This window comes from Lissotriton vulgaris, chromosome 8 (assembly GCF_964263255.1).
Source record: "Lissotriton vulgaris chromosome 8, aLisVul1.2, whole genome shotgun sequence".
Taxonomy (NCBI): Eukaryota; Metazoa; Chordata; class Amphibia; order Caudata; family Salamandridae; genus Lissotriton; species Lissotriton vulgaris.
This window is the reverse complement of record NC_141696.1, coordinates 847,663,888-847,690,759: the sequence shown is the minus strand read 5'-3', so window position 1 is coordinate 847,690,759 and position 26,872 is coordinate 847,663,888. Positions and strand designations below refer to the sequence as shown.

The window sequence follows — 26,872 nt, the reverse complement described above, 5'->3', positions numbered from 1 at the left end:
ATATACACACGCTCTGAGGCTGGAGTGGGGGCTGAAGCGAGGAGAGGCACCCAGAGGTGCCATTAGGAATGTGTAAGCACTAAAAAAACAAGTCAAGCACAGTAGAGAAGGGCGGAGGGTGCTGCTCTGTCCAGACTTTGCAGGGGAACGAGGGGTAGGGCGGGTTTGAGAACAGCTTAAAATCTTGCACAGGATGAATTTATATAGGAACAAATATTTTGTCTGAGCTGCTACAAAATGCATGGGTAAGGGAGACTACAAAGCATTCCGTATTTCCCATTAAACCCAGTCCTTGAAATACAGTAACATTTTATTACATTTTATTGCACTTATTTTTAAGGCACTTGGTTTGACACTCCTCTATAAATGGAAACACAAACTTTCAATGTACGTTGTTTGGCCAGTCCAGCCCTGCTGGGAAAATGTTTACAAATACCCATGGCCTATACAGTGTGAGCCCAGAGGGCCAAATGCGAGGGGCATATGCTACCAAGCAAGCTTCCCTCACATCAGTTCACTCATTCGAACGTTGATAAATTAGAAACAAAAAAAAACAAGCAAAGCAAGCCTTTAATGAGCTGTTCTGTCTAAATAATGTTTTTACAATTGCATTTTAAACACCTACCTTGAGTAACATTTTAAATATTGTTCTGCAGCATTAAAAACACCACACAAGCAATGAGGCAGTCGCGCGTCAGCTTAACTGCAGAGTCCGACAGCTTCGCATTGGATAAGTGACTGTTCGTAATGCCGATGCCGAGACCAGCGTCCCAGTACATGAGTAACCCCTGAGACGCCACTGTAGCCCCCGGACGAAGCGCCCCCTGGGGATTTCTATGAGCCTGACTGTAAAGCTCATGCTAATGGCGCAGAAGGTCACAGAGGTCACTGGATAATGACAGTCGATGTGACTGACGGCGTTTCTGGCCGGGTAATGGGCTGCCCCAGCAGGCTGGAATATTAAATAACTGCCGGGGGCAGTCGAACGTGTATCAAGCGGACGCTTTCAAGGCACGCTCACAATACAATGCACTGCGCAGAGCACGAATGACGCCTGGTATTGTTTTTCTGACAATGGCAGCGTGAAGAGTGCATGGAAACATAGCACAATGTGACTGAAAGTGGGGCTGCAAGATGGATGAAGCGGTGCCCCTGCTGCGCCTCACTGTCTCGGTTTCCCTCAGGGCTGCGCGTGCTCGGCTTCAAACCAGGCAGTGACAAATCTCGCGAGAAGGAGATGGCGTTTTAGTAGCTGGCACCTGCATCCCAGCTTATAATACTGACCAAAAACCGTTCGCCTCTGGGTAAATCCTTTATTTGTTCTCTCAAACTGGGAATGCAATTACTAATTTCTGTTTGATAGAATCACCAGTTTTGAAATGTACCGGGAATCATTTACAACAAACATAATGCATGTATGGTATTTTTGTATTGCAACCTAGCTAGAAAACATCAGAGCAGTGAACTTTATATGCGCGACAATTTACCAATTTACATCAAGTGGGTTTTATAACAAGCCGTGAGCGTGCACTCTCCCGAACTTCCGGTCTCGGGATGTGCACGCTCACGGCAGTCGTGGGGCGGGACTTCCGTCTTTTGGAGAAGCCCGCGCCCACTCTCACAAAGTGGATGGCAGCAGAAGTCAGGAGAGGCGGCTGAGGCGGTAAGTGGGGCTTGGGGGGCTTGGCACCTGTGTGTGAGCGTGTGGGTATGCAGTGTGTGTGTGTGCGCGTGCGTGTATGCAGTGTGTGTGCGCATGTGACTGGAGAGGCATGGCTGACCCTGGCAATCGGCTTCTGGAGATGTGCACGGCTTGGGGGGGGGCGGGGCATGCCCGTCCACGAGGAGCAATCCGCGCTCGTTCACCAGTTGACCTCCCTTGAGGAGCCACTCGCTGACAATAGGTCGAGACAGAGCTCGACCTAAAAAGGACAAGCATTTCCTTGATAACACACAGCAATACATGACAGAAAGATAATTAATACAGTGATTTTCTATATGTTATGACCGATTTTAGAAAACATGATACGGCGTAAACAACATGATCTCCTTCTAACTGTAACATTTTCAGGTATGCTGGTCTACATTTTCGGATCCCCCATCGCTTTAAAAAAGGCGTCAAAAATAGTTTTCTGGGGTTCATGTATAACTTACAAAAAAACATAATATGAATGTTGGACTGCACCGATGTGCTGTCACAAGGACATATTAGTTTGGTAGAGGACCAGTCATTAAGGTTAGGTAAGGTAACCATGCGAAAAAAGGAGCCCAGACGTAAACGGGTCAACAGCATTCGGGGGTATGGACTCTGTACCAGGACGAGGTAGGTTTGAAGACCCTCGGTTGGTGTAATTGCCTGGTAACTTAACACTGTGCGTTTTGATTTTTCACTATTCCATCTAGAAGTTTCTAGATGGGTGGTTATCATTTTTTTCAAGGCTGATCTTGATAACCCATCTAGAGTTATGGGGTTATCAAAAAACTCTAAATGGCCTTGTTCAATGAATATTGATCTCACATAAGATAACCATTTAACATTAGCTGCTCCATTATTATTATTATATTATTATTTTTTCAATTTGTAGGGCGCAACAGCTACCCAAAAAGGGTTTCCCGGCACCTAGACACAGCTAGTTTGAGGGCAGAAAAAGGGGGAAATGGCTGATGAGTGTTATTGTTCAAACAGCCAGGTCTTAACAAGCTTTCTGAACCTGAAGTAATTTTCTTCCTTCCGGATGCTGGGGGGGAGCGTGTTCCAAAGGGAAGGTCCCAGATGGGCAAAGGATCTGCCACCTGTTCTCGCCCGTTTGAATCTCGGCACGCAGAAACAGGCCGCCGTCTGCGACCGAAGGTTTCTCTTGGGAGTATAGAGATAGGCGAGGGTTTGAAGATATTTGGGCGCTGTACCTGCTTTAATTCTGAACATATAGTTCAGGGCTTTAAAGCGGATTCTGTTTTCGATCCTGAGCCAATGAAGATTCCGACGATGGTTCGAGACTCCGGAGTTCTTGGGAACATTGCAGAGTAGCCGAACCGCTGCGTTTTGCACCACCTGCAGTCGGCCGATTACAGATTTGTTTGCGCCCAAGTATAGAATGTTGCCGTAGTCAAGCCTTGATGTAATGAGGGCATTGACTATGGTCTTTTGCGTTGACACAGGCAGCATCCAGAGGATCTTCCTCAACCATTTAACTATGGTAAGGCATAGGCCGGTTACCTTACTGGCCTGTTTGTTCATGGACAAGGAATTATCCAGAATAAAACCCAAGTTTCGAGCGTGGGTCACCGGGGTAAGAAAGGCGCCCATCTGGTCAGGCCAGTGTACTGGATTCCAGAGATCTTGATCTTTTCCCAGAACCAGTATTTCCGTCTTGTCGCCGTTTAGTTTTAACTGGTTTTTTGTCATCCAGTTCAGGATTTTTAAGAGTCCTTCTTTGAGTAATGAAGGGGAGTGAGGACAAGATTCGGATAGGGAAAAGATGATTTGGGAGTCGTCGGCGTAGTTCATAAGAGTAAGACCCGATTGTTCAACAAGGTCGGCCAGGGGTTTGAGATATATATTGAAGAACAACGGGCTTAGAATAGACCCCTGGGGCACTCCGTGCGATGCAGGCAGGGTGTCCGGAACGGCTAGTGAAGATGCGATCTGGAAAGTTCGGCTTGTCAGGAAGGACCGGATCCAACCCAGTGCCTTCCCTCGTACACCATTTTTATGCAACTCTTTAATGAGTGTTTCGTGGGAGATGGTGTCGAACGCCGCGCTCAGGTCCAATAGCACGAGCGCGACCGTCTGACCTTGGTCAAGTAGTTTTCTGATGTGTTCAGTGACTCCAAGCAGGGCGGTTTCTGTAAAGAAGCCCGCCCTGAAACCAGATTGCGATGGATGTAGTAGAGAATTTTCTTCTGCGAAAGTGGCTAAGGCAGAATGTACGTGTCTCTCCAGACATTTGGAAAATGCCGGGAGCAGGGATATGGGTCTGTAATTGGCCAGTATTTCCGGGTTGGCAGTTGGCTTTTTCAGAAGGGGCGTAACCATGGCATGTTTCCATAAGGCTGGAACAGTGGCAAGATCAAGGGATGAGTTCAGAAGGTTTGCAATGATCTCCAATGAGTGTTCATCCAGTTTTTTAATGATTTTGATAGGAATGGGGTCCCTGGGGGAGCCGGATTTGATGGTTTTAAGAATAACTTTCAGTGTGTCTACTGAAAGAGCAGGCCAGGATTCCAGTAAATTTTCACCAAGGAGAGTAGGTGTTGAGTCAGAGGGAGAGGATGGTTCTGTATTTTTTGCCTTGATATCTAAGACGATTTTTTCAATTTTCTCAGAAAAGAAACATGCTAACGCCTGACATTGTTGCGTGTTTAATGGGGGTGCAGCAGCTGTAGTGTGTGCACCAGCCAGTTCTTTAACTTTATTGAAAAGGGTTTTTGGCATATTTGTTGCTTCCACAATAGTTTTTGAGACAAAAACAGCTCTAGCTTTTGCACAGGCCGTGTGATAAAGATTCCTGGCTTCCTGGTAGCTTCTTTTTGCATCAGGGGCGTAGTTTTTGCGCCATTTGCGTTCTAGCGCTTTGCATTTGGATTTTTCAATCTTTAGACTGTCATTGTACCATGGAGCCGGAGGGCGATGTCTACTCCCTTTGGTGCGAGTAGAGGGCAGACATTTGTTAGCTGCATCGTTAAGCCAGTTATGTGCTTCGGTTGCCAGCCAATCCATGTTGGAGCTATGGCTTGGTGGGTTTTGTTGTAGTGCCGAGTTTAGCAGTTCTAAGTCCACTAGCTTCCAGTTTTTTCTGTATGAGCCGTCAGCATCATGTTGCAAGCTGGGGGAGGGTGGAAAAGTAATGCTGAATTTAATAAGATGGTGGTCAGACCAGCCAGTGGGCAAGGTGGCAATACAACTTAGTTCTCTGATGTTAGATATTATAGGGTCCAACAAGTGGCCCGCTGTGTGAGTAGGGCTAGAGTTTATCAGGGACAGATTTAAGGCTTTAAGGTCTTCCAGTAGGTTTAAGCACGAGGGGATGGTGGGGTCCTCTAGGTGCAGGTTTAAGTCACCCAACAGGGAAAAGTTGCTTAAAGTCATGTAGTAAGGGGTGATGAGATTGGCAAGTTTGGATACCCATTGAGAGGGATTGCCTGGTGGTCGATAGATCAGAAGGCCTGACATTGTAAAATTTGGGTTCAAGGAGATTTTGAAAAGACCTGCTTCACAGTCTGGGATAGCTACAGGTTCCAGGGTGCATTTTAGTTCTCTATTAAAGATGATGGCTATCCCACCCCCTACCTGTTTGTCCCTGTCTATTCTGACAATGGCGTAGTTGTCGGGGAGGGCGGTAGCAACATCCGGCCCGGCGCTGTCGTGCAACCAGGTCTAAGTAAAGAAAAGGGCACTGGGACCTTTTTCGGCTAGGAGGTTGAAGATATCATGTTTATGTTTGGGCAATGATCGGCAATTTGTACTGTAAAATACGTAAGTTAAAGGTTCAGTTTTACGCAGTAATTTGCTTTTCCTATGTCTCCTGGAGGAGTCAGGGTGGGGTTGACAAATTGTAGTGGACAGTTTACATTCCGAGCAAGCGCATGTTCCGACTTTGTGGAGTTTAAATATAGAGCACCTCGGATTGGGGGTGGGGCGCAGCGCTTTCAATTCAGATGATGATCTTACCAGCCTTGGGGATGTAAGGGGAGTGGGAGCCTCTGCCTCGTGCCCCGTCCTGGCACGGACGGGCACAGACGGGCTAGTCTTTGGCGTGTCTTCGGCGTGCTGATGGTGTGCCCGCTGCGCTCGACCGCTACGCTGTCGAGTAGTGAGCATGGTAATGAGGGAGGAGGAGTGGGCGTGGCTATAAGTGATGGGCGTGGCCCCGAGTCACGTGGGTGAATGACGCTGAGGAGGGCTATAGATCTTCCCTCTGAAGCGCTCGATCATGCTGACAGACAATTTACACAGTTTTCAAGTTATTAAAATCAACAAAAAACGCTGTGCGTGTGACAAGTTTAAAAATCAGATCAAGAGCTAAACACCCCGGCTTCCGCCGCAGGGTACCTAACAGGTCAACACCGGCTGCAGGCTCAGCGCGGCGTTATGTACTTCCTGGAGTGGGCGTGGCTACAAGTGATGGGCGTGGCCCTGAGTCACGTGGGTGAATGACGCTGAGGAGGGCTATAGATCTTCCCTCTGAAGCGCTTGATCGTGCTGACAGACAATTTACACAGTTTTCAAGTTATTAAAATCAACAAAAAAAGCTGTGCGTGTGACAAGTTTAAAAATCAGATCAAGAGCTGAACACCCCGGCTTCCGCCTCAGGGTACCTAACAGGTCAACACCGGCTGCAGGCTCAGCGCGGCGTTATGTACTTCCTGGAGTGGGCGTGGCTACAAGTGATGGGCGTGGCCCCGAGTCACGTGGGTGAATGACGCTGAGGAGGGCTATAGATCTTCCCGCTGAAGCGCTCGATCGTGCTGACAGACAATTTGCACAGTTTTCAAGTTATTAAAATCAACAAAAAACGCTGTGCGTGTGACAAGTTTAAAAATCAGATCAAGAGCTAAACACCCCGGCTTCCGCCTCAGGGTACCTAACAGGTCAACTCCATCTAGAGCTAAACAATCTTCAATAAGGTCTCTGTTAAATCTGGCTTCCTGTGTAACCCAAACCTTGTGCCAGACCAAGAATTGGCTTGGTAGTTTAGTCTGCCCTGTTCCCATGATGCACTGGGCCAGGGACAGACTGATTTGCATATAGCCAGGTTCTGAGCTGGGATGGGGCAGTGAGATAAATAACGGTGATGGATCAAGCCCTGATCTTTGGACTGGGTAAGAGTGGTCTGTTTAACTCAGACACTCTGTTCATCACCACCCCCTTTTCTAAATCGTTTTTGGCCACTATAGGTGTGGCAGGGTATACTCAGACATGAGTCCCTTTCTCACTGCTCCATCAGGATTCAAGCAAGCCGGGCCGAAGAAGGCTGAAATGCCAGAAACCGGTCCCCGGTAGCTTGTCTCCTTTCTGGTGAAGAATTGGCTTGGTAGTTTAGTCTGCCCTGTTCCCATGATGCACTGGGCCAGGGACAGACTGATTTGCATATAGCCAGGTTCTGAGCTGGGATGGGGCAGTGAGATAAATAACGGTGATGGATCAAGCCCTGATCTTTGGACTGGGTAAGAGTGGTCTGTTTAACTCAGACACTCTGTTCATCACCACCCCCTTTTCTAAATTGTTTTTGGCCACTATAGGTGTGGCAGGGTATACTCAGACATGAGTCCCTTTCTCACTGCTCCATCAGGATTCAAGCAAGCCGGGCCGAAGAAGGCTGAAATGCCAGAAACCGGTCCCCGGTAGCTTGTCTCCTTTCTGGTGAAGAATTGGCTTGGTAGTTTAGTCTGCCCTGTTCCCATGATGCACTGGGCCAGGGACAGACTGATTTGCATATAGCCAGGTTCTGAGCTGGGATGGGGCAGTGAGATAAATAACGGTGATGGATCAAGCCCTGATCTTTGGACTGGGTAAGAGTGGTCTGTTTAACTCAGACACTCTGTTCATCACCACCCCCTTTTCTAAATCGTAGAGCAAAATGGGGGACATCTTGATGATGTCATTAAGGTATGTAACTCCTACCTCAATGTGTGACTTGTACGTAGAGGTACTTTTAGCCACTCCCAGAAGATGACAAATAAATTGGTTTTCGCAACTTTGTAGGGAGTGATCTTTCTCAATGCCCCATATGCCAGCGCCATAGGTAGCCATGGATACGCATTTAGCTCGATAAATCTGGGTCAGCTCCTTAACAGGCCAATTTTATCAGAGAAAGCGCGCAGCGCACCTATGGTTCGGCTATAAGCCAGCTTCCTGGCGGCTATAGCTGCCTGCCAGCGACAGCGTCTGTCAAACAGGATTCCCAGATAGCAGAATTTATCTGTTGTAGCTATTTTTTGATTGTCTAGGAATATAGTGCAGGGAGTTCTATCAGTCTTCTGGGTACAGGGCATCGTAAAGGTTTTTGAGATGTTTACTCTAAGACCTCTGTCCCTCATATAGCTCGTGAGCTTATTTACCGCCCGCTGTAGACCAATTTTAGTCTGAGACATTATAGCCGCATCGTCGGCATATAATAAAATTGGCACTGGGGAGCCCTTAACGGTTGGATATCATTGGGTAAGGTTGAAAGGTGCTGGCCAATGGAATTGATGTAATATGTAAAAAGCAATGGAGCCAGTATACAACCTTGTCTCACCCCTCTGGTAATGGGGAATTTCTCCGAACATTCCCCCTGTTTCCCATACCTAACTCTTGCCCCTGCGTCTTTATAGAGCTCTTTAATGAAGGTGATAATGCGAACGTCAATACCCATTTCTCCCAGTGTTGCCCACAGAAAAGTGTGATCAACACAGTCAAACGCGGAGCTAAGGTCAATAAAAGTTATAAAAAGTGCTCCGCGTTTGGCATGTGTGTATTTGGAAACAAGAAGGGACAAATTTAAGCATTGTTCTGTTGTCCCTATTCATTTTCTGAGTGCTAGTCCTGACATGCAGCCACATAAAAATTGATTCTTAAATACCTCCTCAGCCGCATTATCAGAGCCAATATGAAATGTTGTACCCCAATTAGCCCTGTCAAAGTATAGTCCACAGAATATCATTGTTATGGGCATTAGAATACATTAAACAAAGTGTGTTGTGAAGAGACACTATCACTTGAACCTTCATTAACCCGGCATTTGAAGATCCTAATTGACCTTTTTGATTCGTACTTCTGAGGTCCTCCCAATAAAGTTTGCAGCATATCAATACAGGCTGATAAAGTACACAGTACAAAGTGCAAGTTGCAAAAATAGTGTTTTGAGAATGAATCTTCATTTCACCGGCTGTTTTTGAAAGGCCCCCGTTGCCCACTTTATGTTGTAAACCAAGCTATCCTCCCAATCAGATCAACAACAATCTTATAAAACAAAAAACAAATCTGGCCACTAGGATGGTACAAAGGTTCGTCTGGAGCATCATTAGCTGGAATAATCCTGGCATAAGATAATACAATTTTGAGCAGGGATTTTGACGTACAGCAATGGCCCCATCCTTATGACTCAACCCACACAACAAATGTAACCCCATGACTCTCAACCTTATCCCAAATCTCTTCCTTTCCTCTACGAAGATTACACATTCCACAAATGAATGGAAGACTGAGTATCCTCTACTACTTCTACATGGGCACTGTCCATGGTTCTTTGCAATCCACACCTTTAACCAGGGGATCCACAACCCTGGATCTATCCACAACCTCAGACACAGGATTTCACTGCACAAGGTCCTAGCTGAAATTCTATATAAGCATGAAGAAAGGTCTGGGCCCTCCTGGAAAACTAGGAACGGTGCAACTGATATCTCATTCTCCAAATACTGGAAATCCTCACTCCAGGTAGTTTCCTCTGCACATCGTCTCATGGTGCTCTTAAGTTGACAAATTGTTTTCTCTGGAAGCTACCTGACAATAGGTGGTGCAGAGAACAAAGGACCTGCACATGAGTGGGGATGGCATGTGTCCTGCACGTCTGACGCTGCAGTAGTAGATCTAATTCAGCTATGAGATCATAGATTATGCCTGCAATCAACCTATATTTGTCATATATCTCTTCCTCTGTCTGCCCTAACAATGTAACATTCACTCTGAAAATGCACTCCTGTATCCTTCTTCTCTGTGCTGCTGCTCGTAGCCTCATCCTCCACGACATGATGTAGAGCGCTGCCATTGTGAAACATCCTGATGCCTTCTGGGACTGTTTAAGTAGTTTGGTAATGGTTACCACCTGATTTTTTCACTTTGAAATGGTTGCCAGCGGGTTGTATTTTTTCTTATTTTAGAAATGCAATTTGCGATTTACACCAGAATTGCAATTTGCTAATTTTTCTTGAATAGGTTTTGCCATCACCTATTTCCGATTACCTATAATGGAATCGCAACTTCAGATTCAGTATTTAGGTAATTGCAAAAAATTTATGAATGATTTTCAAGTTTGCTTCATGCATTGCTTATGGCTATTTTGCGATCGTAAAGGGCCAATTTTTGCAATTCGCAATGTTTACGATCGTAAAATAGCTTGATACATATGCCCCTTAGTGTATAAGGGCTGGGTGGGTACGCTTGCCAGCAATTGAAAGTCTGCATGAGGGGCATATTTGGTGTGCCATGTGCATAGTCCAGTTCAAACCAGTCCTGGGAGCCGTTGGATCCCGCTCTGGCATGAAACTGGACAAACGACATGGGAGCAATCTCACCACTGTCCAGACCCTCCCCTGAGAGGGTCCCCTGAATCTTGCCAACCCTCTTCCTTGGGTACTTAAGGGCTTACCTGACTGTAGGAACTTAGATTCGACATGGACAAGATTCTGGACCAGAAACCTCTGAACTTCAACCGTCTGGACACTCTGGTCTTCGCTGGACTTTGTTTGGGCCCGACTTCATCTCCCTCTCAGTCTGAAGCATCGTCTGTGCCTGTTCACCATACAGGATCGTGCAGGACCTGTGAAGCATCAAGGACAACCAAAAATATCTCCCTTGGAGTGAAGGGGTCACTCCTCTGCATTCACAGGGACCGCAACACTGCTGTCCGGTCTGCTGTTCCTGAGCTCCTATGGACTCTGAAGGCTTCAGCAACTGAGGATGTGGGTTTCTATGTCCCTTGAGGCCCTAGCTGTCCTCTCACAAAGTTTGAGGTCAGAATCCTTTGTGGGGACTGCAATACCCGTATCCCTGTCTACCACGTACATTTGCAAGTGCATATGCTTGTTGGCAATTACATTGGGCTCCGAGTAGTCCCAACTTCTGCCACTATTTCCTACCAAGAACTTTGACCTCCTTGCACTGAGTGCTCTGTGGGCTCTTTGGTGAAATTGCTCGAGGTCCTCTCGTGGCTCTTGTGCCTCCGGCCTGTGGGTCAAAGTGAGGGTCACCTCTGTTTTTCTTGGGGTCCCCTGGTTGCTCCAGCCTCGCCCTTACTCCCCTGTGTTTGGTGAGTCTCCTGGGTCCGAATCATACATATCCTTGACCTTCTGCTTGGGTTGCCATTGCCAAGGCTTGTTTGTGCTCCTGCCGGACACGACCCCAGAGGACTCAACATCTTTTGTGGGACAGCTCGCATCTGGCTCTTGGTTGTCCTCAATGTCTCCTGGTCCCCATAGCTGCAGACAAGGACTCCGTCAACAAACCTGAAGCACTAGACATCAGTAGGCGTTCGTCTACCAAGCCACTGGTCACTTCTAAGTGATCCAGACTCTGTCCCCTCTGCTTTCAGGTACTCTTCAACAAGAATCCACCTTTCTTCCTTCCAGCAGCGGCTTTTCTTTGAAGTCCTCGATTTTGTTCGACTGTGGTTTCCGTCGCCACTTCAGACCAATGCACCCGGCTTCCTTAGGATAGGTAACTTTGGTACCTTGGTATCCACGGGTGGGGTGGCTCTCCAACCTTCTATCTTCCATGGGGTTTTTCAAAGTCCACTGGGAAGGGTCCTTAAACTCTAAAACATCAACCTTGACTTTCCCATAGAATTGTGCGGAGCACGCCGTCGTGTTCCCACACTGCACCGATCTTCCGTGAGGTCCCTCTCTACTCACCATGGGTGGTTCCTTGGGGTCCCAGCAATTCTACATCCTCACTAACACTGTCTTGACTCGAGTCATGGTTCTTATACCACTTATTTAGTATATGGTTTCGTCCCCCCGGGGCCCACTGTGTATTAGTGCTATTTACTGTCATTTCCGTGCTTAAGTATTGTGTGTTTTGTGATTATCTCCGTGTAGGAGATAATGTGTCATACTATATAGTGTTATATCAATGAATACATGTTTGTATTCCTACTGTGTGGTTCTCCTTTCATTTAACCAATACTATAAGGTTGCATTCTAGTGGAAAAAATCTGCTTAACATTCCTTCAAGACTAAGCCTGAAGGCTGGTCTCCACAGCTACCACTTGGATAGCTTTCTAAGGTTATCTTTGTCCTCTTAAAACACCATAAGGGGTTTTTGGATGGTGCAAGGTGCCCACTTTAATTAGTGCTGTATATAGCCAAGGATCACAAGATCACAAGGACTCTAGTGCGCACCAACTAAAGAATAAGTATTTCAAATTTTATCATTTGCCTTGTATTTTAATTCAAACATATTTTATAGCTTATTTCATTTTCAATTCAAACGAATATAGCATAATTCATTGCAATATATACATACGAACGACATACAGTTAATGCCTTTGATAATACATTTTTGCTCAACAATTTAATCACAACACAGTTTTAGTTCACAACCCAATGCATTTCGGGGTTTGCACCCCTTCGTCAGGGGCCTAAAAAAGAAGAGGAAGAAAGAAAAGAAAAAAGAAGCCTAATTAGTTTCGATACTGAAGAAAATGTTATTCGCTATTAAACTGATTGATGTTTTATCCTTACCTAACTAACTGGTTGGTATGCGAATCATATATGATTAAAAACTTCTTTGTTGACTCTGAAAAGATTTATAATAGTCTCATGAAGTTTATAAACTTATTAGCTTATAAGAAGCAATATAAGATGGTATTTTTAACACCATGTTATATTGCCATGAGATTTTTTGCTTTGTTTCTGTGAGCCGTTATGCTAATAATTTTACCTCTGAGCACCGCCTTATAGGTCTCCCATCTAATCTAACTCGAGGTCTATTCCTGGTTTAATTGAAAAATTAATAAAGTTTCCTCATTAAGGATTACTATTTTGTCCTCTAAAAGTATAACTTTATCTAGAGTCCATCTTGGCCGAGTCCGAAGTTTATCGAATTCAATTTCCAGAGTTACAGCTGAATGGTCTGAGAGATGCTCAGGTGAATGTCTAACATTTTTTAACTTCCCCTAATAGTGCTTTATCTATTAAAAAGTAATCGATTCGAGAGGAATGTCCCAGTCTTTTATTTTTGAATGTGAACGGTTGGTTTGTCTTTTCTCCCTTATCTCTCCATACATCCAGTAGCTGCAAATCTTCTTGATAAGTTTTAAGCCACCTCCTCATATTAGGCAAAGTATGTCTGTTTTTTTGAAGATTCCTGTCCAATACCCGATCTAACAGAATGTTGAAGTCACCCCCAAGGATAATTGGCCCTGGTACGTCCAGCAGGTGTGCATATAGCTCCTGCAGAGCTAAGGGGTCATCGATGTTAGGCCCGTAATACCCTCCAATCACCAGTGTTCTACCGTCAATACATGTATTTACAAGCACCCATCTTCCTTTGACATCAGCTTTGTAAGCCTCCATTGTCGCTTTTGCTGATTTTTTAAAAATAATGATTACACCTTTAACACAACATGTTTGTTTCGTACATTAGTAAAAATCTACCCATCGGTGTCCTTTCATTATTCCCTCCCATTCATCCCAAGAGATGGGTTTCTTGAAGAATAATTATGTCCCAATCCTTATTTTTGAGGTATTCTAGGATCCTTTGCCTTCTCGTACTAACTCTCAAACCGTTCACGTTCCATGAGAGAACTTTAATTCCCATGGGTTAAATTGGAAGGGCACTTGCTCTCTTGGCTCTGCATACTTTGCGTGATTCGGACCCATAATTTTTTAGTTTTTTCCGTAATATCTCCCACACCCTGTGCACCATATTTTATGTGACGAACGTGCCCCCTCCTTTCCCCCCAAATTTTTCCCTCCCTTGGAGAACCCTCCCTTTATTCTTTGGCAGGCCTGTCCTGCCTATTCGAGACCCCTACCCCATGGGCAGATAGTCTTAAATTACATATTTTACAATCCGGCTTTTTGAACCTTAATCGTATCTATCAGTGCTTCTACTTCTTGTGTCTCTTTCAAGTTATACATATGGTTATCCCACATAATCCTCAGCATTGCGGGGAATTTCATTTGCACATTAGCTCCCAGGGATTTTAGCTCCTGCATGGACTGACCTAACTGCCACTGGCGATCTTGTGTTGTTTTAGAAATATCAGATCTTATTCTAAAAGACCACTCCCCCTTTTTGTAAGATCCCGCACTTATTGCCTCCTTAAGAATTCTTTCTTTTAGTGCATAAGTTTTAAAGTTTACAAGAATCTTCCTGGGGTTAGTTCTGTTTTTATTTTTCGTGAAAGGATCTCTGTGAATCCTCTGTATATCATCGGAGAGCTCTTCAGGTTTAATCCAGGGAAAAAACTCTTTTAGAAGGTTTATCACGAAGACCTTTGTGTCGCCAGTCCCTTGACCCTCTGGAATATGCAGGAGTCTCAGGTTATTACGTCTAGCCTGGTTTTCTAATGACTCAATTTTATTTCGAAGTTCTTTCTCACTAGTCCGCAAAGTCCCCGTAGTTTTCTCGTTACGGGTGAGCCTCTTATCTAGCTCTTCCACATTAGTTTCCAGAGTAGTGACCCTTTCCATCATAGATTTCATCTTGGTCTCCAAAGTTTCACATACCCCCTGGATTCTGAGCTGGTTTGTTTCTGATTTCGCAAAGCTTGATCTCATTTCCGTGATCAGAATCTCCATTAATTGATACACATTTTTGGCCCCTTCTTTTCTCTCCTTTAAGGCTGGGGGCTGTGTATTTTCCTGCATGGTTTCCTCACTTTCCACTTCCACTTCCTTATCTGGCTCTGGTGGCGCAAGTTCACTAAAGCGGTTGGGGCTGTGTGGGATACCTGCAGTTAGATTTCCCTCGGCCATTGTGGGCAGTTCTTTTTCAGATTGAGTGGTCAAGCTCTCTTTTTCTAGGCTTTGTTCTCTTAAGTCTTTTTTTTACCTTAAAATAAGTACGCAGAGAGGGGGTGACTTTGACTTTTTGTATTATGGCTTTAGCCCGTATAGGAACTTCTTTTGACTCCAGGATTTGTGGAGGCGACACTACTATGGTTTTTCCTTTAATTTTCTCCCTTTTCTCTTTTTCCTTTTGTAATGTTTCAGAATTTATTGAAAGGTTCCTATTCCTTAAACAATATCTTCTCCCTCTTTTAGGCAGGTTGTCTGCTAGATCACTATCAGCGACAGTGTCAACGGACACGTGTCAATAGCAGTAGCCAAAATTCTACCCCCTTCCACACCCTCCTTTACAGACAGCTCCTCTACCTTTACTATGGTGCTACCCAGAGAATAATCAGACTTATCACTTACTTGAAAGGCTTCAGGGGCTTTCTTTGAGATTTTCCAGGTCTTCTTCCGTGAGGGGTTAGCAGCCCTGCTGCACTTTGGCTTTTCTCCTTTGCCTGCCAGTTCTTCCTTTGTCTCCTCCTTCTCAGCGGCCCCCTTGCTGCCGGGGCTGGCCGTTACCTTCGGCCGGTAGTGAATCCTAGTGGCAGCCTTCCTGCTCTGCCTCAGTATCTCTCCCGCCTTACTCCAGAGTGTGTATCTGGGTCTCTCCTCCCTCCCGAAGACCGTCACAGAAACCCTGCTCAGAGCCCAGAACTGAGCCGATTCCACCGTTGCGCCTCGAGCACCCACCGTCTCAAGAGGCGCCAGGGCCCCCCTTCGCATCCCACGCCGATCACAGCTGAGTTACAGTTGAATCAAGAACCGCGTCTGACTCTCGGAAGCAGCCAGGCCAGAGAACACAGCGTGAAATCAATCAAGCCCTCAGAGGATGAGCCGCGTAAGTTTCCTTTCTTTTCCCCCTGCGCTGAGTATGCTAACTCCACTACACTACACTAAAACTGTAAGGTTACCATCACTCTGAGCCGTCATTTACTGCCGTTTTGTTATCTGCGCTTTACTATCTGCTTCTGCTATCTGCCCATGGGGGGACCCAGGGAGAGCCAGGCGCGAGCCGGTCTCTTCCTGGGCAGGTTCGCACGAGGATCATTACCAGGTGGGGCTGATTAGCAGAGGGGTTAAAAGGGGAAGTCAGGCGGGCGGTTAGGAACTGCGTGGCGGGAGGCGTGAAGGGAGGTTGTTTTGCGCTCGTGTTCCCACCTTTGTCCTGGGTTATGGAGGAAGCTGCGGAGGTCAGGAGGGCTGTCCAAATCCTTTGTGCGGCAGGGCGTGAGGACTTGTTGATGCCGGGTGTCCCGGCGGAAGCTTGGGTCGGCATGGCCCGCCCCCCTCGCAAGGCTTCGGAGGGCGTCGCCAGGGCTGTGGAGGCGTGTCTATCGCCGGGCCCAGAGGACGAGGAAGACGGCGAGGCGGCCATGCCGGCTGACGGGCCTGGGCTTCTTTTGCCCGCCGTGGAAGCAGAACCCCCGCCGTGTGACCCGGGCGCCCTCCAGCAGGTATGTGCATTACCGTTTTTCGATGCTGGTGCTCGAGGGGCGCCCGGGGGGAGGCGGGGGCGTTCCATGGGCCGGCTGGCTCCGCGCACAGGCGGATTGGCACCTGGGAAGTCGGGGAAGTTGCAGGCGGGCCCCAGGCCCAAGCGTGGGCGAAGCTTGGAGCAGCATGGGCGCTTGCACGCCCCTCCACCTGCTGCGGTGCCCCTTGCCTCTTCCCCCTCGGTACCGCCTTTGGCTGATGGGGTCTCCCCATACTTATGGCTTAACGGGCAGTGTTATCTGCTCTCCCCTGCATTGCCGGGGCCTGTTCCTGCCCCCCTCCCTAATGTTGGCACTCCTCCCACGGTTGACGCCGATGCCAGGCACCCCCGTGCCACGCTGACGTCGCCCCCCCACCCTGAGGCCCTGCCCCCGGCCCCTGCTGTGGTCATGGTGGGTGCTGCACATACCCTGCTGCCCCCCCCGGCCAAGGCTGCTTCAACTGGTGCTCCTGGCTCCCGGCCCCCCCCCCACACGTCCTTGACCTCGGGTGGTAAGGGTTTGTTGCGCAAGGGGGCGCCCCCGGCTACTGGTCAGTCACTGTTCCCGGTCCCCAGGGGTCGTCCAGGTGGGCTTCTGGGTGGCCCTGAGGCTGGGTCGGTGGGTGTCACTGCTCTGGCGTCGGGGGGTGATTGCGGTTCCGCTGTGGGGGGCAATGTTTTTGGGGCTGTTTCTTTGTCTGGCTCGAGCGGCCGCAGTTTTCAATCTGCGCCATCGGCTGGGCGGCTGTTGGCTGTTTCTACGGGCCCGGGAACTGTCCACACGGCTGTTTCCAGTGGTGGGCTTACAGGGGGGCTGTCTGGAGCGGACGGCTCTTCTACAGCTTTCAGTGTGCATAGCTTTCAAAACATCGACTGGCAATTTTATGATGGGGGTATTGGTGATGGGGCTATGCCCAGTGGTAGTGATCAAGTTGAATTTTCTGATGAAGCTTTCGGTGGGAGTTTTCATGATGATGAGTTGGAAGAGGGGGAATTGAGAGACAAAGATGTTGGGCTTTTGGCAGCACGGGCCCAGGGGGGTGGGTTGGGGCAACCCACTGTTTCTCGTGTTTTGCAGGAGTCTCGAGCGGACCATGCAGGTGTACGAGGGGCAGTGTGGTCTGGACCTTCTCAGAGGGATCGTGGGGCTGTCGCGCAGCAGTCGGAGCAGTTACCGAGAGGTAAGGATGGGTGGTGGTCTGTGTGGCAACCTAAGGAGAGTCTCCCTGTTAAGAGTACAAGATCTATTGGTACGGGTGATGGGGTTGTGGTTGAGCGAGTCGCTCTGGAACCGAGGCTTGAGCGGCCTGTACTTTCGAATGTTTCTAATGTGCAAGTTGCAAATGAAGTTTCTACAGCGGGGGTGGGCGGGGTGGATGCCACACGTGTCACGGAGGATAGTATCCTACCGAAAAAGTTGCCTTATTCTGGGGTGGGAATGCCTTTGGGGTCTCATTTATCTGAAAAAACGAAAAATTTGATATGGTCTGGGGCATTTGTGGATGTTTTTCGGCTACTCCATAGGGATGTTCAGGCAAAAGAAGGGTCAAAGGAGGAGGAATTAGAATTGGCTCGGAGGCCTCGTGTTCCGAAGTCCATAGAGAACTGGACTTCGGCCTTTCTTATTTATGCCAGCGTTTATTGTCAACGTCATCCTGAGAAAGCAATAGACATGTTTAAATATGCTGATGTTATCCGCAAGGCTCACAGTTATTTTGGCGGCTTTGCTTGGTTGTCCTATGATGACGAATTCAGGGCGCGCATGAGCGCTTTCCCTGAGCGTTCGTGGGGTGAGGTTGATTCCGAGTTATGGTTGCAATGGATGGCATCGGCAAACCCCCCTGCTACGACCCACACAGCTAGCGGGCAGCCCGTGTATTATCGGCCCTTTTCAGCTCACCCCGCTCAGTCTGGGGCGGGGGTTTGGGGCAGAGGTCAGTCAGCCGCCTCTGGCACATGCTGGCATTTTAACAGGGGTTCCTGTAACAGACCTGCTTGCAGGTACAAACACGAGTGTTCGCAGTGTGGAGGGAAGCATGCCCTCACCCAGTGTTTTCCCGGCCAGCGATTGGGTGAGCAGGGACGAGGTTCAGGGGGTAGGGGGCAGCAACAACAGTCTGTTTACAAGGGCCCCTACTCCTATTAGGCAGGAGGTTCTCGATCTCTGGCTGGTGGATTATCCAGATTTTGAGGCCGCTAAGATTTTGTCTTGGGGTTTCAAAATTGGGTTCAGGATTGGGTATCAGGGACCCAGGGTGGGCAGGTGGTCGGACAATTTGAAGTCTGTGAAGGAGAGTCCCCATGTTGTGCGGAAGAAGCTGGACGCTGAGCTTGCGGCTGGTAGGATTGCTGGTCCTTTTGTGAATTGTCCTCTGCCTGACTTGATTGTATCACCCCTGGGTGTGGTGCCTAAGAAGGCGGAAGGGGAGTTTCGTCTTATCCATCACCTGTCCTGGCCAGAGGGTTCATCAATTAATGACTTTATTGATCCAGCTGACTCAACTGTCAATTATGCTTCGGTGGACGATGCCTTACGGCTCGTGCGCACGGCTGGTGTTGGGGCTTTGCTGGCGAAGAGGGACATTCAGTCGGCTTTCCGGCTATTGCCCATTCACCCTTGGGATTTCAGTCTGTTGGGAATGCATTTTGATGGTAGTTTCTTCGTGGATAGGGTGTTGCCCATGGGCTGTTCAGTGTCATGCTCCCTTTTTGAAACTTTCAGTACCTTCCTGCAGTGGCGATTCACTTTTGTTAGTGGCCATGTATTGGTCTGTCATTACCTTGATGATTTTCTTTTCATTGGGGAAGGTCGCTCTGGGCAGTGTCAGTCGGCTTTGAACATCTTTCAGGCTCTAGCGGAGGAATTGGGGGTTCCATTGGCGCCGGACAAGACAGAGGGTCCCTGTACGTCCCTGACTTTCTTGGGGATTGAAATTGATACTCTGTCTATGGTGGCGAGATTGCCTGTGGCTAAAGTGAGGGAAATGTCTGCTTTCATTCATCTGGTGTTGGGGGAGCGGAAAGTTGTTTTGAAAACTGTTCAGAAGTTGTTGGGTTAACTCAATTTTGCTTGCCGGGTTGTTCGGCCGGGCAGGACATTCTGCAGACGTCTGGGCTTGTCCATGTCAGGAGCACGCCTTCCCCATTATAGGGTGCGCATTACCACCGCTGTGCGTGCCGATTTGACCGTCTGGCTTCGTTTCCTACAAGAGTTTAATGGCGTGTCCTTGTTTTTTGCGGATGAGGACATGGTATGGCAAGTACAGTTGTTCACTGATGCGTCAGGGGCTCACGGCTTCGGAATATTTTGGGACGGTCGATGGTGCGCGGCCGGCTGGCCGGCGCACTGGAAGGATCAGGGTCGCAGCATAGCGTTTCTGGAGCTCTTCCCGTTGCTGGTTGCTCTGCACCTATGGGGGGATGAGTTTCAGAATCGCTCAGTCTTGTTTCACGTGGACAATCTGGCAGTCGTGCACCTTGTCAATCACCAAAAGGCTCGTGATTTGCGGGTTTTGCGGCTCCTGCGCGCATTCATGCTGCGGTGTCTGCAATTAAATATTGTCTTTAAAGCACGGCATGTTCCTGGTACTTCTAATTGCATCGCTGATTCTTTGTCTCGCTTTCAGTGGTCCGAGTTCCGCAAGTTAGCTCCTGGGGCGGACCTGGAACCAACAGCGATCCCACAGTACGTATGGGACCTGGGGGATTGAGGGTTCACCACTTGGTAGAAAATTCAGTGGCTGCATCCACCAGGAGAGGTTATGTGAAAGCCTGGAATGAGTTTCTGCAGTTTGGTAAGGTTTCCATGGGGCCGATTGGGGCGTGTTGGTCTGATGAACAATGCGTCTTGCAGTTTGTTTTACATCTGGCGGACAAAGGCTTATCGCCCACTACCATTTCTGGCAAATTGGCTGGGGTTTCTTTTTATGGGCAGCTTTGGTGGGGGAGGGATCCGGTTGGGGGGGTGTTGGTTCGTAAAGTGTTGAAAGGTTTGGCCAGGCTCCGGGCTGGTGGTCAGCAGCTCCGGCAGCCAGTGACTTTTGAGTTGCTCCAGTGGCTGTTGCCGGAATTGGAGGTGTGTTGTTATGATGCTTTGGAGTGTGCCAAATTTCGTTTGTGTTTTGTTTGGTTGTTCTTTGGGGCATTTCGGGCATCAGAGTTGCTGGGGTTGCGGGGCAGGGTAGGTATGACCAGCAATGAGGTGGTGTTGGAAAGTGACAGAGTGCGGCTGTGGCTGCGGGCATCTAAAACCGACCAGATGGGGAGGGGTAAGTGGGTTTTCCTTGGTAGGAGTGGTGTCTCTGCATGTTGCCCGGTGGGGGAATGGGAAGTGTTTGTGTCCTCTCCGCATTTTCTCCAGGGGTCCATATTTTGTCATGCGGATGGTAGTCCCATAGTTGCATCTCAATTGTTGGCTGTATTACGCAAGGTTTTGTTGCGCTTGGGGAAGGATCCTGTTCAATTTGGTACTCATTCTTTCCGAATTGGTGCGGCAACGGAGGCCGCTCGGTTGGGGTGGGACTGGTCCCAGATCCGACGCATTGGTCATTGGCGTTCCAAGTGCTGTGAAAAGTATGTGAGGAAATAGTGCATTTTGGCTTGTCTAACATTTCTTTCTCTCCTAGGTCCCTGGCCATCAGTCGCCGGATGCAAACGAAGGGTGTGGATACTGGGGCACTCTTTTATTAAACGAGCAGCTTTAGCCGCTGCCAGTCAGCTCTGTGGGAGATCACTTGGTCTGAACAGTATGACACACGAAGTCTCCTGGCATGGAACAGGGGGAATGCGCTGGGGTGGGCTTTTTCCCGCCTTGGCTGCTTTGGTTTCACAGTGTTTGGGGGGCCCTCCGGATCTCCTGGTGCTACACTTGGGAGAGAATGACTTGGTTTCTCTCTCTGGGTTGACCTTGTTAAAATTAATGAAGCAGGACCTGGAAATCATCAGAACTACATGGGTGAGCACCATGCTTATATGGACTGAGTTTGTGCCTCGTTTGCAATGGCGTGGGGCGAGGAACCATTCTGCCCTAGAAAAGGCTAGAAGGAAAGTGAACAGGACAATGCGCCTTTTTTGTCAACATTGGGGGATCTACAGTTTGGACCATTATCATTTAAAAGTCTCTGAACATCATTTATTTTGTGAGGACGGTGTGCATCTCTCAGCTTTGGGCCTCTCTTTTTACCTCCTTGAACTCAGGGATTTGATTAGCAAGGTTCTTCAGGTACAGTTGTGGTGTGCTCCTTCCTTTCCTTTAGGTGGGGCAGGAAAACGCTAAAGGTTTTGCTGGGTGGCGGGTTTTTGTTAGTGGGGGTGGGCAGCCTGGAGCGGGTTGGCCATCCTGAAGGGTAGCGTTGGGTAGGCTAGGGGTAGTAGGCAGGAGTTTGTTCGGGGTTTTGGGATTTAGGTTTCGTAGGCTCACTGTAGAGTTGAATTATGTAAATAATAAATAAATAATGAATGTGTTTATGAAATTTATGATGCACCTGTCCTAAAATAAAAGTGGCCTTTCTTGCTCCTAAAAGAAGGTGTGGACAATGATTTCTTGCGCGAGGGGGGACCCAGGGAGAGCCAGGCGCGAGCCGGTCTCTTCCTGGGCAGGTTCGCACGAGGATCATTACCAGGTGGGGCTGATTAGCAGAGGGGTTAAAAGGGGAAGTCAGGCGGGCGGTTAGGAACTGCGTGGCGGGAGGCGTGAAGGGAGGTTGTTTTGCCCCACCCACCCTCCCTCTTTTTTCTTTTTCTTTTTTCTTTATTTATTTATGGGTTTTTTATTTTTGCGGTGCTCTAGGCACTGTTTTAGTTTAGGTAGGTTTGCCACTGTTAGGATGGGTGCCTTTGTTCTTTTGGAGGCGGGTTTTTGTTAGTGGGGGTGGGCAGCCTGGAGCGGGTTGGCCATCCTGAAGGGTAGCGTTGGGTAGGCTAGGGGTAGTAGGCAGGAGTTTGTTCGGGGTTTTGGGATTTAGGTTTCGTAGGCTCACTGTAGAGTTGAATTATGTAAATAATAAATAAATAATGAATGTGTTTATGAAATTTATGATGCACCTGTCCTAAAATAAAAGTGGCCTTTCTTGCTCCTAAAAGAAGGTGTGGACAATGATTTCTTGCGCGAGTGAGCTCGGGAGCTCCCGACCGGCGTCTCTATCCAGCCACCATGTTCCCCAAAGGTACTTTAATAAAGATACTGCAATGTACAACTGTTGGAATATGCAGAAGGATATGGATACACTAAATTATGTTTGTATTTGAAAACTCAATAAAACAATTAAAAAAGAAAAGTCGGTGGTCTATGTGATGTACATGAGACAGCCATTTTGAGGGAGTAGCACTAATCATGTACTGTTTCCTAGTTTTCTTCTTGATTTCTTCTATTCTTTCAATTCTTCTTCCAGCTCCCTTTCAGCTTTAATTTACATTATTTTTGGTGTGATATTTTCATTTTCTTTTTACTTTGTTGTTGGTGATGTTGAAGGGAGCAGTCTGGTGTGTACTTTTGAGCCTCCTTTACTCAGAGGAGGATGTGGGTGTACCAATTTTCTATATGTAGGGACAAATGTTCCTCTTGAGGTGACAATATTGGCAGAACTGAAAAGGGCTAGTCCTTACAAGCTGCTTCATCGTCTGTTAATATCTTGCCATTAGCAAGAGTTGCTGGAGAAACACTTTTTAATTGCTATCAGTAGATAATGTATTTTCCAGATTGTAGTTGCAGTTATGCACATTTATTCTGTCACAAAACAAACAAACGCTATTCTTATTGGTTGTGACAGCAGTAAGGCAAGTGATTGCTTTTCTTACCTTGCTGCTTTTTTCCAAGTTTCCAAAGACCCAAATAAAATGATGATAGGCACATCTTCTGGGTCTCCGTTACACAGGCTTGAGGTAGTAGCAGTAATGAAGTTGGTACTGTTGAGCCACCAACTGCCATTTCTGAAGTCATCTGTGGGTCTACATGACCCATGGCTGACAAGAGAGAATGTTTATCCCTTTAAGTGTGGCTCAATCAGGGAGCTGGTACTCTCCTGTCTATTTGGGAGCAGACAGTAAACAGCAGGATGATAGGACTAAGGAGTAGATGCCAGGTCATGCTGGGTTTTGAGATTAAAAAATATTAATCAGCACAGAAAAAATTACTGCACCAGTAGATTTTTGTGATGATTTTCACCATGTGCTTGCTGTGGTCAAAAACGAAATAGCAATTTTTTTTCTTTCATCCATTTTTTAGGATGACAACAATCCATTGCTTATGGCGGAGACCACCTCAGGCGCTGATCTTGAGCCTTCTGAAGCAGACAGCAGTAGTAAATCAGGCTTAGTCATTTTACCTTTTAGAATGACATGATAATCACATTTGTTTTGCAGCATGGCTTTGCAATTGAAGTTGCCATTGAATGCTATGGCTAACCACAGCTACAATATGCCTCTAGGGGAATTATTGCCAATGCTGCCAAAATGCTTTCCCACTCCTCTTCTGCTTGGGGATATTTCAGGAACAGGGGCTGCAATTAGCAAGAATTATGTAAATCATCACATGCTAAGTTTGTCAAATATGATTCCCCAATGCTTGCCTTATGAAGGCCCTATAATGGCAGCCCAAGTGAAAGCTGTGAAATGAATTCCCTGAAGCTCGATATTTGACTGTGGGACTTTCTGCTACAAGGCAATGGGTTGCAGTGAAACCCTACTACACTGGATCCATATTATTTGGAGTTCCCATTTTGCAATATGTATGGAAACGTTTCAGGAAATCATATGTGTAGACACATTTAAGGACAAAGTAAGGTTTAGGTAATGATTATAGAAAAAAAGCCTAAGAATAAAATCAAGGCTACGTATTAGTATATATGGACATATACATGTAGATAAATATATGTACACTGAGCTAAATTGTGCCCCCCAACTCAATGCTTGTGACCTCACAGATTGCATCACTCGTGACATGTTCAAAGGCACCTCCGTACACAGCGTTGTCACCTCACTTGCCACACTACATTAACTATAACTCGCCACTATACCATGCACTGTGTTCTGGCAAATGATGTCATTTGAGCTTTCATAAGTGTTGTCATGAATGTTATGATTTCTGTTGGTATAAGTGATGCAATATGCAAAGGAATAACTAGTGCATGGAGAAGGGACAAATTATAGTGAATTTCAATTGTTTTTATTTTGTAATAAAAATGTGTTAAAGTGTAGATTTGAGTGTTATTAAGTGGAACGTCTTTAAGTGGAGTGTAGTATAGGTCAGTGGAGGAGAGTGTTGTAAAGTCTAGTGTTGTAGAGTGAAGTATCGTGGAGTGCAATTGAGTGCAGTGGATTACGATAGAATGGTATAGCACACAGTGAAGTAAAGTGTTATACAGTGGAGTGGCATGAGGTGATATATAGTGGAGTGGGGTATCATAGAATGAGCATGCCAGTATACAGTGGAAAGGCTTGTGGTACAGGGGAGCTGAGCGTTGTACAGTGGAGTCTCGTTGAATTGACATTGAGTAGAGTGTTTTAGAGTGCAGTAGAATGATGTAGAGTGTAGTGGCATAAAGTGGAGTTCAGTGTACCTGAGTGTTGTACAGGTGAGGGCTGTCAAAAGAAATGTTGTGCAGCAGAGTGGCGGAGAATCTTGTAAAGTGTCGGGTCGTACAGTGTAGTACAACAAACTACAAAACCCGTTCTCTGTGGCATATAATATGTAGTGTATCAACCGCTGTTGTTTCTTCCTCAGCGTGGTGTGTACATCACCATATCTTTCTATATAATCTTAAGCAAAAACCACCTTTATTTCTTATGGTTTTTTGCACCATTCTCATGCCTATTATTAAAAATTCCTCTTTCCATTGACAGGCCTCCAGAAACAACATGTTGACAACTGGTTTTAGACCCTGTTCAGTCCACCGATCAGCTTTTACCAAAAAGCACAACTCACCCTGTCTAGGTGAAAAAATGTGAGAGAGATAAGTGACACCTCACGGGCGAACCACCAAGGGGGACTGGCAGGTACTCACCAGATCAGCCCACTGTTCTCATCATAGGTAGTCACCTTATTTCAAAAAAAGAACAAAAGAAGTGTTCTAATTAAATGTCCAAACAAAACAGAAACACGGTGCAGATAGAGTGATAAATAAATCCACTCTGCCGTGGTGACGATGTGTAACTAAAATTGACAAGCACACCTGTTGCACAATACTTTTATTATTCAATTGAGGTGAGCTGCCAAATTAAAATTGTGTACAGGATGCTATTCGTGCATACCCATTTCACAAGCCAACATGTTTCTTTGCCGCCAATCTATGGCAAATTCTTCAGGGCTTAGACAACATGTCACAGCCCCCCTGTTGAGCACACCATTCTACAGACACCAGGCTAAGCCATTTCCTTGCATACCAGCTTGCGTGTGAGTATTAGATTCAAAACCAGACTCCTTATGTGAATCCTTCTTTTTCTTGCTATCCCTTAGTCGTAATATCGATCAGTATGGGATTGCCGCGGCACAGCGCCTCGTCCTGCATCTCGTTGTACAGTGTAGTGTCATAGAGAGGCGTTTTGTACAGTCAATTGTCGTACAGTGTCATACATTGGAGTGGAATAGAGTGGAGGGGCATACAGTGGAGTAGAGTCTTCTGGAGTTGTGTGGCTTACTGTAAAGGTGAGCGTCATATAGTTTAGTATCATACCGTGGAGTGGAGTACACTGGAATAGAGTGCTGCAGAATAAAGTGGGGGATAGTGGAGTACAGTCTGCTAGAATAGAGTGGTTTAGAGTGAAGTGCTGTGTCATAAAGTACAGTGGAGTGCCATAGGGTGCAGTGGACTGTCGTAGAGTGGAGTGCTGTACAGAGTAGTGTCGTACACAGTTGTGTTGTGCAGAGTTGTATCATTGAGTGGAGAGTGGTGGAGTGTTTGTGAGTAGAGTGTCGTAGACTGTCATAGAGTGGAGTCAAGTGTTGTAGAGTGGAATGGCATATAATTCAGTAGGGGTAGGGTGGAACAGAGTGTTGTAGAGTGGAGTGCCGTCTAGTGGAGTGGCATGAAGTACAGTGGAGGAGAATAATTGAGTGGAGTGCAGTCATATATTGGAGTTGTGTGTGGTAAAGAGGAGTGGTGTGACGTTGAGTGTCAGAGTGTACTACAGTGGCATAGAGTGGATGGGCATAGAGCAGAATAGAGTGGCTTAGATTGTAGTACAGTGTTTTAGAGTGGAGTTGCTTACAGTGGAGTAGAATGTCAGACAGTGCAGCAGTATAGAGTGGAGTATGGTACAGTGGTGTAGAGTGGAATAAAGTATCATAGAGTAGAGTAGATTAGATTGGAGTGGAGTACACTGGACTGGGGTAGTGTAGAGTGGAGTAAAGTGTCATAGAGTGGAGTGGATTGTAACAGCATATTGTGGCATGGAGTGCAACATAATGGAGTGACGTAGCATGCAGCTGAGTAAAGTGTCATAAATTGGTGTACCATGTTGCACTGTATAGTGCAATGGCATGTTGTACAGTGTTGGAAAGTGTTCCTAACTACAGTAAAGTAAAGTGCCATACTGTGTAGTAGAGCAGAGGGGCATACAATAGAGTACAGTGCAGTGGCATAGAGTGGAGTAGAGTAGAGTAGAGTAGATCACAGTTCTCATGTCTGAATATATATC

The 26,872-nt window shown here is 47.0% G+C and overlaps 2 protein-coding genes across 2 annotated transcripts in view; both read left to right on the top strand.

Annotated features, from left to right (window-relative positions):
• Positions 1 to 26,872, top strand: part of LOC147698089 (acetylserotonin O-methyltransferase-like) — a 684,409-nt gene that overhangs the window by 127,601 nt on the left and 529,936 nt on the right. The window lies entirely within an intron of this gene.
• On the top strand, positions 17,151 to 21,515 carry LOC147698091 (uncharacterized). The gene is made up of 2 exons (XM_086934768.1): positions 17,151 to 17,421; positions 20,866 to 21,515. Exons 1-2 carry the CDS (start codon positions 17,151 to 17,153, stop codon positions 21,513 to 21,515), a joined length of 921 nt encoding a protein of 306 aa, XP_086790894.1.